Source organism: Punica granatum, chromosome 1 (assembly GCF_007655135.1).
Source record: "Punica granatum isolate Tunisia-2019 chromosome 1, ASM765513v2, whole genome shotgun sequence".
NCBI classification, from domain to species: Eukaryota; Viridiplantae; Streptophyta; class Magnoliopsida; order Myrtales; family Lythraceae; genus Punica; species Punica granatum.
Genome location: NC_045127.1, coordinates 48,557,384 through 48,570,558, shown reverse-complemented (window position 1 = coordinate 48,570,558; position 13,175 = coordinate 48,557,384). Strand labels below are relative to the sequence as shown.

At 40.0% G+C, this 13,175-nt stretch overlaps 3 protein-coding genes across 4 annotated transcripts; 2 read left to right on the top strand and 1 right to left on the bottom strand.

Annotated features, from left to right (window-relative positions):
* Positions 1–1,815: 1,815 nt before the first annotated feature.
* Positions 1,816–4,980, top strand: LOC116207139 (bifunctional UDP-glucose 4-epimerase and UDP-xylose 4-epimerase 1). Its single transcript, XM_031540005.1, has 10 exons — positions 1,816–1,827; positions 1,940–2,422; positions 2,581–2,630; positions 2,838–2,973; positions 3,260–3,361; positions 3,525–3,752; positions 4,065–4,146; positions 4,238–4,320; positions 4,417–4,508; positions 4,689–4,980. The coding sequence occupies exons 1-10, from the start codon at positions 1,816–1,818 to the stop codon at positions 4,771–4,773; spliced, it is 1,353 nt and encodes a 450-aa protein (XP_031395865.1). The 3' UTR covers positions 4,774–4,980.
* A 1,233-nt stretch (positions 4,981–6,213) lies between these two features.
* On the top strand, positions 6,214–7,753 carry LOC116216079 (CASP-like protein 4A4). Its single transcript, XM_031552008.1, has 3 exons — positions 6,214–6,891; positions 7,114–7,249; positions 7,340–7,753. The coding sequence occupies exons 1-3, from the start codon at positions 6,629–6,631 to the stop codon at positions 7,523–7,525; spliced, it is 585 nt and encodes a 194-aa protein (XP_031407868.1). The 5' UTR covers positions 6,214–6,628; the 3' UTR covers positions 7,526–7,753.
* On the bottom strand, positions 7,735–10,625 carry LOC116216066 (DEAD-box ATP-dependent RNA helicase 47, mitochondrial). Of its 2 annotated transcripts, none has more exons than XM_031551996.1 (2): positions 10,468–10,625; positions 7,735–9,660 (listed from the first exon to the last, which is right to left on the bottom strand). In XM_031551996.1, the coding sequence occupies exon 2, from the start codon at positions 9,588–9,590 to the stop codon at positions 7,905–7,907; it is 1,686 nt and encodes a 561-aa protein (XP_031407856.1). In that variant the 5' UTR covers positions 9,591–9,660; positions 10,468–10,625; the 3' UTR covers positions 7,735–7,904. The 2 variants fall into 2 exon arrangements, with proteins under 2 accessions (XP_031407856.1, XP_031407848.1); XM_031551988.1 differs by having other exon boundaries at positions 10,464–10,620.
* Positions 10,626–13,175: the final 2,550 nt, after the last annotated feature.

Sequence of the window (13,175 nt, the reverse complement as noted above, 5' to 3'; positions counted from 1 at the left end):
GGGCAGTCCGTCATCTCCAATCCGACACCGTCATCTCGATGCCTACATGGCTTATGACATGTCAGTACTTATCCAAAGTGGCTCACCATGATAGGTCAAGTAAGACTTGAAAAAAAATTAAAATTAAAATTTTTCTAGAAAAAGAAAAATTAAAAAAAAAATCAAGGGGACAAAGAGGAAGGGCAATAGCTGGCGGTGGGGGCCTCAATCCCGGCCACCACCTCCCTGATTGGGGTCGTCAGTGACCCTAGAGGGCATCGACGACCCCAATCGAGGTGGTGGTGGCGGCTGAGATAGAGGTCCCACTCGCCGAAATCGAGACAATCAAAATAGGGATTATTCCAATTCCGGCTAGTTGGACTCTTTGTGGTCACCGACAACCCCAATCAGAGGGTGACGACGGGATCGAGGCCCCCATCGCTGGCCATCGATCCTCCTCTTTGTCCCCTCGATTATTTTTTAATATTTCTTATTTTCTAGAAAAAATTTATTATAAAAATTTCTATAGGTCCCACTCGACAAATCATGATGAGCCACATAGCACCGGTAGTACACGTTAGCAATTTTCATTCAAATTAACGGAAAAGTTGGTATCGGGGCTGACGACGTCAAGGACTTCCATTGATTGAAATATTTTTGAAATCTTGTGCACCAAATTGTTGCAATTTTTTGTGTCACACTTTTTTTTATCCTCCCAAAGTATTTTTTCCCTATATTTGACTGATATTGAATTTGGGATACATACTATTATTCGAATTTTATCATAAAATATCTTTTAAATTTTTTTTTAAAATTATTATAAAAATTTTAAAAAATTAAAAAATTCAAGAAAAATTTCGTTCAGTGATTAATATTAGAAAAGTTCATAAAATCCTGATATGTTAATTAGAAAAATTCAAAAACATATGATTTATCAAATATTATGTAACTAATAGTATCTCATCAAATCTAAAAATCAGAAAGATGCTCTATTTTATTTGAATCTTCATAAAATTTCTTTTGAAAATTTAAAAAGAATCTCTTTTATTAAAATTATTATAAAAATGTAAATAAATTCAAAAAATCGAGAAAATTCCATTTAGTGATTAATATTAGAAAAATTCCAATATGTTGATTTTTAATGTTCAATATTAAAAATTAGAAAAACTCAAAATTATTTTTCAATCTTAAGAATTTGAAAAGTTGTGATTTATGAAATATTATTAATTAGCAGTATCTCATAGCAAATTAAAAAAAAAAGATTATTCTTTTGTATTTGAATCTTTATAAAATTTCTTTTGAAAATTTAAAAAGAATCTCGTTTAATGTCTTATCTTATCCTTTACTTTTTTATTTAAGCAAGAATTCCATTTTATAACTACCTCAAGCATTTTGAGGCAATCCCATGTTCCTGCTTTCATAAAGATAACAATAGTATAATATAGATAGAGACGTAAATATAAATTATATTCACAATTTTCTTTTGTAACTTTGAAAAGAAAAGTTTGGAAAAAAATTGACCTCTAGTGTAGCATTTTTCGCTCCTTCATAGTATCCAAAACTTGTGGGCGCAGTAACAACCGACTTAATCCGCACCGACATGTTCTTAATACTCCTCATTGTCGAGTTTCCTAACGTCAGGAATCGGGAGCCGAGGACTTTCTCACGCCGATGCCGCTTCTATAGTCGATCGTCGGTCACTATCGGTTGCGTCCTATGTTAACGCAAGCTAGGCCCGAAATGACCGCCGAACATAAAAGCATCTTTCTAGGTTCGGTCCAGGAAAGCGACCTTATCAGCTATCCGAGGGAAAGACCAGAGAAAGGACCGCGGGAAATGGCGGGACAGGTTGTTATCACCTTAAATAGCAAAAAGCAGAAAATTGATGATGGAGATGATGACGATGATGATGATGATAATGGTACTGCACATAAGATATACAATCCGATTCAGCTGATGATCTTATCCTCCTCCTCGTCAAAATACTCGCCTTGATTCGCTCACAAAAAAAAAAAACCATTCTTTTTTGCGCTCTCTCTCTCTCTCTCTCTCTCTCCTCTCTCGTCCCTCTCTATATCTGACATTCATTCAAACGGTGCTTCCTCGCTTACTTGCTGGTGCTTGCCAGTTTGCCTGCTCCGTCATCCTCTTCATACCCCTCCCTCTCTCTCTCTCTCTCTCTCTCTCTCTACCTCCTCTGCTCCTCCTCCTCCTCCTACTCTGCGTTGTAATGGGATCGTCGGCGGCGGATTCTTCACCCGACAAGACCATCCTCGTCACCGGCGGTGCGGGGTTCATCGGGACCCACACTGTGGTCCAGCTCCTCGAGGGCGGGTTCAGGGTCTCCATCATCGACAACCTCGACAACTCCGTCCCCGAGGCCGTTGACCGCGTCCGCGAGCTCGTCGGTCCCCAGCTCGCCGGCAACCTCGACTTCCACCTCGTACTTTCTCCTGATTCCCTTCTCCTCCATTATATGCAAAAGCTAGTATATTTTGATGGCGATCATCAAGGGTTCTGCATGCATTCATCACCTCATTGTCGTAAGATCGATTTGAAGGATGATTGCTCACGAAGTGTTTTTTTTTTTTTTTTTGACAGGGCGATCTCAGGAACAGGGAGGACTTGGAGAAGCTGTTTTCTCAGACCAAGTATGCCCGCAGAATCCTTCCTCGAAACAAATGAATTTAATTCATGTCGAAAATTGTGCATACTGAAGCGGAAGAACCTACTCTGAAAATCTTTTGACCCGACTCGGAATTTTCGAGCTAATATGTCAACCTGATAACATTGGTGTGCTGAGTCTCTGTAATGTTGGGTTCTTTTGAGTGGATTTTGATAGTCTGCTTTTGAGACAGATTCGATGCGGTGATACACTTTGCGGGGCTTAAGGCTGTCGGGGAGAGCGTGGCGAATCCTCGAAGATATTTTGACAACAATTTGGTCGGGACCATTAATCTGTACGAGGTCATGGCTAAGTATGATTGCAAGAAGGTGTGTGCTGCTGCTTCCTGAACTTGATGGAATACAATTCATGCTTTCATTTGTAATGTCGAACAATTCCAATACTCTGCTGGGGCCCCTCGTATTATATTATGTCCTAGAAATGCTCATTGATGATATGATACACGGTCTAGTACGGTTTTTGATCACTGTCTCGTAATTCTTCTCCAAAATCGTGTTGATTGCCCTTCTGTGAGTTCCAAAACTACATGTTTAAGAGAATCTTCGTTTCATTCTTGTCTTGTTATTACATTTTACGAATATTGTGCATGAACAGATGGTTTTCTCATCTTCTGCAACTGTCTATGGTCAACCTGAGAAGATACCTTGCATCGAGGATTTCCAGTTAATGGCCATGAATCCTTATGGAAGAACCAAGGTACACACTGCTCTGTAATTTGACATTTCTCTGCTTCTGTCTCAATAGGGTTTGCTGAATTTATTATGATCTGATAGTCCAGTCACTTGGCTAGCGAAAATTTTATTTCCAACTAAGCGGATGGATTGTCTTCTAAAATATTGTCTTGTTTGCTTATTGTTAGCTTTTCCTCGAAGAAATTGCTCGAGACATTCAAAAGGCAGAACCCGAGTGGAAGATTATACTGTTGAGATATTTCAACCCAGTCGGGGCTCATGAGAGCGGCAGAATCGGTGAAGATCCAAAAGGGATCCCAAACAACCTGATGCCTTACATACAACAAGTCGCGGTTGGCAGGCTGCCTGAGCTTAATGTGTATGGGCATGATTATCCCACACGCGACGGAAGTGCGGTAATTAGAATAACCATATTATTCGTCCATTATTTGCATTTGTAAATTCTACTTCTTATTCTGGGATTTTCATATACTTGCATTAGTTTAGCTAAAGAAGAGGTTATTATCTTCCTGAATCCGAACTCATCACTGACTTAGATAGTCTCGTCTATCTGTTTGCGCATAACGAATGTAAATTAAAGTACGCATTTACGTATGGAAGTATTTATAATTAATTGAAAGTCCTTTATCTTCGAACCCTTCCTTCAGTAATTTCATCAAAGATGTATATGATTGACTTTTTACTAATTTCAGACTCTTTTTTGTCAGGTTCGAGACTACATCCATGTAATGGACTTGGCAGATGGTCACATTGCTGCCCTTCAGAAGCTCTTCACAACACCCGACATAGGTGACGCCTCACTTTTATCTTGATTCGGCATGTAAAAATTGAAGGCTGACATTACAATGTTCAATTAACGCTAAACTTCCTTTCACATTAGGTTGCACGGCATACAACTTAGGGACTGGACGTGGAACGTCAGTCCTCGAAATGGTAGCTGCATTCGAGAAAGCCTCGGGCAAGGTGACTAATTGAGCATTACTCCCTCCCTTCTCTTACCTTTCTAAAGTGAAACCGTGTCTGAACCTGCTATGCGCGATTCTCTTTGTTTGCATTCAGAAAATTCCAATCAAACTATGTCCAAGAAGACCGGGAGATGCCACGGAGGTGTATGCCTCCACGGAGAAGGCTGAGAAGGAACTCGGGTGGAAGTATGATTTCTCCTCATCTGTTCTGTTCCCTTGACTTCGCTACAGATTATCTACTTCCAACCTATCATTTATCGATCTTTCTACATCTGCTCGAGATTATCCACCGAACATTTTGTTAGGAAAGATTGATGAATCCTTCGGGAGTTTTCTTCGCCGCTGATTATGATTCTTCTTTTGCAGGGCAAAGTATGGCGTGGAGGAGATGTGCAGGGACCAGTGGAAGTGGGCAAGCAACAACCCTTGGGGTTATCAGTCCAAGCCTTGACGATTATTATTTTTTCTCATCTGTTAATAAACCAATTTCAAAGGAAACCTGAATATAATGTCTTCACTCTTCTGAACCTTCTTAAGTAGTGAAAAATTTCTCGAGGACACAAATGTTCGTCTCCTTGTATCTTTTCGGTTACAATAATTGAAAATTATTGAGAATGATAAATGGCTACTTTTGCGATTTTCGCAGAGTTCGGCGTAATTGATTAGAGTTTACAAGCAATTCATAAGCTATCCCATGTTCGATTATAGTTCACAAGTAATTCATAAGCTATTCGATGTGCGAGTCGATAGTCAAAAACGGTCGGATGCATTGCTTTCGGCCGGTTCATCTCGGTTATGAAAGCAATGAATTACTTCTCTAAATGGGCTTATTCGATTGGAAAATGCATTTAGTTACCTCATCTGATGAGCGAAATGAATGTATGGAACCTTATCTATGTGTTGGGTGGGGTCCAATATATTGGAGCCCACCTCTATTTAAGCATGCAATATTTCTAATTTTTTACAAACACCAAACCTTATCTATATGTTGGGTGGGATCCAATATATGGGAGCCCACATCCATTTAAGCATGCAATATTTCTAATTTTTTACAAACACCAAACACTACGGTTTTGTTTGGTTTTGAAATTTTCTTTTACCCTACTCCATTTAATTCCAATTATCTTCAATCAACAACACAATTATTATTTTTTATTTTTTTCTTCAATTTTTTTAACCATTTAATTCAATTTTATAATACTAAATTCTCTCAATTATTCATTACTTTTTTTTCACAATTCGACAACACAATCATTACTTTCTCTCAACGATACGTTTTTTTTTTCACTTTTTCTCATAATTCAATAACACAAATATCATTTTTTTTATTTTCTCCCTCCACCTTATTATTACAACCCAATTAAATAAATAAATAAACATATATATATATATATATATACAAAGTTAGAATGGAGTTGAGTCTCAACTCCATTTCCAAACCATCCCAAAATATTGCTCTAATTACGCTTAACGCAACGGCAACACACTACACAATAAAAATACACATTTTCCAATCCAAAATTTTTAACTTTAACTTTAACTCAACACACTACACAACAAAAACACACGTTTCCCAAGTCAAATTTATAATCACATCTCATTTGTCCTTTTCCACAATCAAAATCAAAATTAAAGTAACTTTAACTCTGAATCCAAACGGTCTCTTAGAGTCACAAACCAATCTCCGATCAGGACTGGTCCCGTTGTCTAATATCACACGCATCTTAATGGTTAACTTGTTTAATGCTTTACGTATGTTTCTTTATCACTCCACCAGTCCATTTACAATTGTTAATGTATTGATTGAAGCAACTATGTATTATTTATTGAGTAGCTCTTCAAAATAAACAAAGACTAAAGAAGCTGACTGACAACGGTTGACCTGAACATGTTTCATTTAGATCAACTGCCTGCCCCTTCTACTCTATCTAGCTGCCGTTCGACAAATACATCCCTATAAAAATGCCCTCCAGACTCGATAATCTACTATATATTCTTTCACCCAGAGTTCTCACAACACCTAGCGCCGGTCGAGCTTTGATTAACCAATTATAAAGAACAAGGCAAGGCACCAAAAAGAGCCGTCACCTGACCATTAATTTGAGGGTACGTATGTTCTGAGAAGTTCTGTGGAATCTGAGGGTGCAAACGTTGGGGGAAGTACTGACGCCTTCAGAAAGTCAAACTTCATCTCACTCATTGAGAGACAGAGAGAGGGCCCCCTAGATTTGTTGAAGTTTTAGAGGAGAAGCTTCACTTGAAGATGAAAAGAAAATGGAGAGCAGTTGGAGGGATTTGCTTATGATATGGTGAGAGCTAACCTGTGTGAGGAGGTATCCATGGCGGGTGTGTCCCCGGGCTCTTTCGCTCAGCAGCTCCCGACCCCTTCTCCCTTCTCCTTCTCGGTTGCCTCCACGAGGTGGAGCTCGAGACCCCCGATCCACCTCTCTGGTCTCTATCTCCGGTTCCTGGCGCTCGTCCTCTCGTTTGTCTCTGCCCTGTCGCTCGCCAACCCACCGAAGAGCAAAGGCCAGGGAGGCTCCAGCTTCGATAAGTGCCCAGAGTTGATGTAAGCAGTCTCATCTTAGCTCTGGAAAACTGTATCCAGGTCTTTCAGTTTTATAGTTTTCTCCCGGCGTTCCGGAACCAACAAAACATGTTCATCTTGCATTTTCCTTGATAACCTTTCAAATGAAAGTAGACAAGTTGCAGCAGAGCCCCTTTCTTTCTGCTCGGTTTTCATGCCTAATGTGCTTTGATCCCTGGAACTTTTTATTGAGCTCCCTTGTAGGTACTGCTTCGTCGTGAGCATAGTGGCTTTCGTTTACTCAGCTTTTCAGCTCTTCAAAGGTGTTTGCGACATTTCCTACAGAGGCATTGTGATCTCTGACAAAGTCTCTGACTACCTCAGCTTCATTCTAGACCAGGCAAAAGAGATAACCCTCAACAACTTCAAATGTTCGTTCGAAAATTATATTATGCTCCGTCCCTGACTAGTTTTTCGAAAAACGATGCAGATGGTAGCTTACCTTCTCACATCGAGTTCTTCAGTAGGGATACTGGCGATTCAACAAGCTGAGAGAAATTCACCCCTTTGGAAAGCTGCAATCATATCTGTCAGCATGTCTTTTGCAATTTTCGTGGTAGTGGCAACCTGTGCTCTGTTTTCAGGCTACAAGCTCTGTAAGAGAATTAGTTGGTGATCCCCATGTATTTAATTCATGTCTGCCCCCTTGAACACAATCTTTACCACGGAGATCAAAAGCATCAAACACAATCAAAAGGCTGTACATCGTAGAATATCATGACAGGAAGCCATGACATTAACTGGTGAGGAACTAGAATGATTTGTTGACATATATCACATGATCGGTTCGTGTTTTGTTGTGTCTCTTGAGCAGACAAGACAATGTATCCATATGAATTCATGATATATGGCCTAAATTATAACCTCCAAAAATGGATGTAATATCACTTAAGGCGCTGATATAAACCTGAAGATACATCAAGCTTTCCTAGAGGTGCACTCTCTGTTGCACCATTAAATAGAAGTTATGCCAAATAGCTAAGGAAAACAACATATCACCGCATAGCCTCCAAACTCTTTCCTTCCTCGCCTCTCACTACAAGCTTGCCTTCAAGAAACTCGCAAGCGGGAATCACAACTCCGAGCTGCTTCTGTAGTTTCTTCACAACAAATGCTTCAGGCTCTTCGCATATTGAGACCACAGTCCCCTTCCTCCCAAGCCTTCCAGTCCGACCAGCCCGATGAGCGTAATGAACCGAGTCCGTGGGCAGGTCCAAATTAACCACGAGGTCACATTCGGCCACATCTAAGCCCCTTGCTGAGAGCTCATTTGTTACAAGAACTCGGACTTCTCCACTCTTGAACTTCTTCAGGGTCGTAGACCTTGCAAGCTTTCCGAGGTCTCCATGAAGCTCTAAAGCGCTGATTCCTCGGGCCTCAAGCTTAAAGACAGCATCTTTTAGCTGTTTTGAATTGTTCATGAAGGCTATGACGGATCTGGCATCAAGAGCATGGATGCATCTTCTTAATGTGTCAACTTTGTGTTGCAGCTTAGAGATGCAATAGTAGTGCTTCAGAGACGGAGGAAGGCTCACTGCTGGGGCCTGGTCTTGGGAACTCGAGGCTTCGCTTGAACGAGAAGCAGTGTTCGAGATATCAATAGGCCCAGAGGGAGTTGCTGATTCAAGAGGGATAATCTTCTGGGCCTGTACCAGAAGTGGGTTGTTGCCCCAGCTCCGAGCAGCCCTTATCACTGAGAAGGGGACAGTGGCCGAGACCATTATAGTCTGACGTTCTGCCCGCCTCTCAAGCGGGCCTTTTAGGCCTCCTCGAGCGTCCTGGCCAAGGCCTGGTCTCCTTCCCACATGCTCCAGTATCCTATGCATATCTTCCCGGAAGTTGAATGAGAGAAGCTCGTCCACTTCGTCTAAGACCAAGAAACGGCAGCTATGAGTGTGGAGCTTCCCTGCTGCGCTGATCTCAGCAACCCGCCCAGGTGTTCCCACCACAATGGACGGTTTATTTTTCTTAAGGGCTTCCTCTTGCCTCGAGCGATTAGCTCCACCCACAAGCTGCTGAACCGCTTTCTTCTCCGTTGGCCCCAGCAGCTTCTCAACTTCCCTCACAATCTGCATTCCCAGCTCCCTAGAGGGTGCAACTATAACCGCTTCGATTTCCATCTTCTTCCCTGGTTCACAGCTGCTGTCGGGAGAGCTCCTCCTCAAGGGACCCACTACAGATAGTATTGGGAGGAGATAAGCCAGTGTCTTTCCTGACCCTGTGTAAGACTGAATAACAATATCGTGGCTCTTTAAGATCGTGGGAATTGCAGCGGACTGAACGTCAGTTGGAACCTTAAACCCTTCAAGCTCTAATCTCTGCAACAGCGAAGGGGGCAACCCAAGCTCTGAGAATGATTGGGCTGCAAATGGAGCTGTTTCCAGTTCAAGTGATCTTTTCGCCACAATGGGCTTGCTCTTGCTGGTTCTCATTGGCTTCACTTCATCTACGGGTAGTTTGACAGGAGATATTTCAGGCTTAGATTTATGCCTCTTGTTGTCGCTATTTTTCTCAAGCTTGCTTTTGAATCCTAGGGTGGCCAGAGTGAGGGGCCCATGGTCGATGTCAACTCGACCGAGTAAAACTGCGCTTCTGTGTAGAAAAGCTGCCCTTGAGAGAAAGGGCAGCCGTTGGAAAGCCAGTGATGGGAGAAGAAACCGCGTGGAGACTAGTGCAGACATCTAAGCAAATGGGAGGAAAAACAACTGCTTGCTCTGCTTATGCTCTCTGAACCAGTAAGGCCTGTTCACTCTGTCATTCAGAAGACATGAAGCAGAACAGTGCAAATGAATTTTGAACCGATTGTAGAAACCTATGAATGGAATGACAAAATAGATTTGCAGAAAGAAAGGAAGTACGGGTACTATTCAATTAGGGTAAAAGTTGACTATAAAAATTTAGACGAGAAAAAAGGTGCTGAAAGATATGCATGATACTGGCATAGATGCCCAACTTCCACTGCCGAAGATGAGCTTTGAGATCCATACACCACGGTAAATCACATAAAATTTGCGACATCTAATAGCTTCATTCATGCCCAAGCTCTAAGAGCAGGTTATTAACGCCCTCAGCATGGAGAAACTATTAGGTATCGGCAGCAAATTACATCCCAAAAACACTAAACAGCAACATAACATCTAATTGCGATACACTTGAGGGAGACACTAATGACTGTCCCAGTACATGAAAGACAGAATTAAATCATGCTGATTGTATGAGCCTCAAATAAGTTCCTCATTTTTCCCCCCAGAAATTCTTCTCTTGGGCATTTTATCGAACAAGTAAACAGCGTGACAAAGAGCTACTACCACTGAATAAACGCCCCAAAGGAGCAAACTTTAAACAACATTTGAGACACCCAAGTGGCCATGCTTGCAGGATAACCAGGGTTCCTTCATAATTCACGCTGTAACAGTGGGATTTCCAGCTAACGAGGATTATCGCAATTTCTCAATGAACCCTCGACGACAGGGCAATCAAGCTACAGTCATAACATTACGGTTCTGACAAGATATGAACATCAAAAATCAATTTTTGTCGAGGGAGAGACGTACAAACCCAGATTTTTGAGTGGCTGATCTGTTCTTCAATCCGGAATAGCCATTAGCGGTAGCTCATTTGCTCTGTTGCGGGCGGGAGAGAAGGAAAAGGAAAAATACAACGGGAAAAGGTAAAGGAGAGCAGAAACTGGCGGTTTCCCTAAACGGCGACGTCTGCTGATCCTTAGCTCAAGAGTATCGAATCTTTGGATAATTACGCAATGGCCCCTGAACTAAGTGTAGAGGGTACTTTTGCAATAAGTAGAGTTGTAAGGCCTTTAGCTTCAAGATGTGTGTGTGTATCCCTGTAGACATAATACTAACTGCATGACGTGTAGACATTGGGTGAGTGAGATATAACGCGACCTTTGACATGTATACAATCCCGAGGGACTTATGGACGTATAGTGGCCAGTGCAAAATTCAATATCCGCCTATAACGATGAGCTATTTTAGAAGAGGATTACTTGAACGACGAGGTTTTTGAGATGCATCACAAAGTTGTTTCCTTACTAACACATTGAGCCATCTCAATGTAAATTTACAAAGAGTAAGCTAATATATCACAAAGTGGGATTTCTTCGCAATTATAATAAGGAGATCAATTAACCTCCTAGTTTTAATATATGATAAATCACCTATAGGAAAATTCCATATTTATTTCGCATGAATAACAAATATTACTGCATTTCTCTCGTTATTTTTAGTTGAAATTTTCGCTACTAGTCGGATGACACATCATTTGCTGAGAGTCTTTTATTACATCACCATAATAGATGAGTTGACTCAACTTTGAGTCAGTTGACCTAAAGACATCAATCATTAAGTCTTCCCCATTAAGGTCAACGAACACCATCAATCAATTGATTCAATAATTGATCATTACACGAACTAGCATGAAATGTTCCCTTGCAGGGGCCAGGCAACTCCATTGGATTGTGACCCTAACGTATATATATCGCCATAGGACACGTACCTTTTCTAGCTGTCACTTTGCTTGTGGGGGCTAGGCCGGCTATTAGACTTAGGTCCCCCATTAGGTGCTTCAAGTTCTCCACAATAGTACAATATCACTATTTCTGGAGAAAACTCGAATCTCTTTTTATTCAGAACCAGTGGGTCGTTGATACGTGGTGCTTGCTACATTTAATGATCATATTGTTGGTGTTGCACTATAGGTTAGATCAACATATATAAAGGGTTGAATTGGGACAATACACCTTTATCATTTGCGTTAAATACCATACGAGTTATCATTTGAAAATGACATCCACCAGATCTTTTTGTAATTTTATAATGACTGGAATCATTAGAGGGGACTTGCTACTGAACATTGCACGACTTACAGACAACTTGTAGCACTTTCAAATATTTTCAATATTAAATCACGGGCATTGATATTTGGCCCCCTTGTTTTTTCCAACTTTTAGAAAAGCATTGTTGTCACATCCAATTAATGCACCGAACTTACAAATTATAATAGGAGAAATTATTGCATAGATATACCTCGCCGAGATGGTGTATAAAGTCATTAGGGCAACTCTCTCGGTTAGACCGACTGAGGTATCCCACACAATAATTTCTCTTCACCACAATATCATTAGGTATAAATATTACCTAATGATATCCCACACAATATCATTAGGTAATATCATCAGTACCAAAAAAAAAAAAGACATATACGGACAGGAATTTATACCGACAGAAAATAAATCTTTAAGGGTACCAACAGATTTATTAATCACTGGTATACATGTATACTTTTTTTCCGGTATATGTCTTGGTATCTGAAAGTTCATTGGGTCCTGACTAATTTAGTTCGAGTCAGGTCAACCCACTAAGGGGTTAAAACTCTTCCATCATAGATTTTCTCCATTCACAATACTCGAATTCGAGACTTTACTTAAGAAAAATTAATGCCAAATCGCTTGAATCAATCTATGTTAGTGTTAAATACGTATAGTTTACTAATGAGTTATATTGAGATATATATATATATATATATTGATATCCATTGGGATAGTTTTTCAAATCTATACTAACTGTCAAAATCTATTAAAAAAAACTTTTGTCGGCACAAATTTTTTTAACGCTTATTGACTGAAGGTATAGGTCTTGAAAATCTATTCCAAAAGTCAATAAGCATTGGAAAAACTTATGTTAGTAAACGCCTTTTTGAACAGGTTTTGATTGTTGGTATAACTTTGAAAATCCTATCTCAATAGATATCAATATATACTTCTCAATATAACTCATTGGTAAAGTGTACATGTATACAGATGATTTATAAATCTGTTGGTATAGGCTTTCCAAGCGAACAATTTATCTTCTATTGGTGTAGATTTCTGTTGGCATGTCATTTTTTTTAGTGCATGTTTCACTCAATCCACCTCTAAGAACAATTCTTCCACCAACATGAGTTAGATTCATGCGGTTCCATCTCTATTTTCTCTTAAATAAGATCTCGAGTTATAATATTGTAGATATAAAAAAAAATTACGATTGAGATTTATTCTTTAATAAACTGATATAATTTGATTCTAATATGAGACTACTTGTGTATATTTATTAGATATTTAGAATTTTCATTTTATTATACTAAACACATATCCTCCTTTGTTATTGGAAAAAAAAATTCCTTCTCTTTCTCTTTTCCCTATTTGTGGGATGGATAATCATGTCACATGATTTATATCAATGATTGTAAAATTGACAGAGTGCCAACTA

Coding starts and splice junctions, on each gene's coding strand:
- LOC116216079 (XM_031552008.1), top strand. CDS start 6,629: ATGGTGAGAGCTAACCTGTGTGAGGAGGTATCCATGGCGGGTGTGTCC. Junction 6,892..7,113: donor GATAAGTGCCCAGAGTTGAT/GTAAGCAGTCTC, acceptor GCTCCCTTGTAG/GTACTGCTTCGTCGTGAGCA. Junction 7,250..7,339: donor TCAGCTTCATTCTAGACCAG/GCAAAAGAGATA, acceptor AAAACGATGCAG/ATGGTAGCTTACCTTCTCAC.
- LOC116216066 (XM_031551996.1), bottom strand. CDS start 9,590: ATGTCTGCACTAGTCTCCACGCGGTTTCTTCTCCCATCACTGGCTTTC.
- LOC116207139 (XM_031540005.1), top strand. Junction 2,631..2,837: donor AAGCTGTTTTCTCAGACCAA/GTATGCCCGCAG, acceptor CTTTTGAGACAG/ATTCGATGCGGTGATACACT. Junction 4,321..4,416: donor TCGAGAAAGCCTCGGGCAAG/GTGACTAATTGA, acceptor GTTTGCATTCAG/AAAATTCCAATCAAACTATG.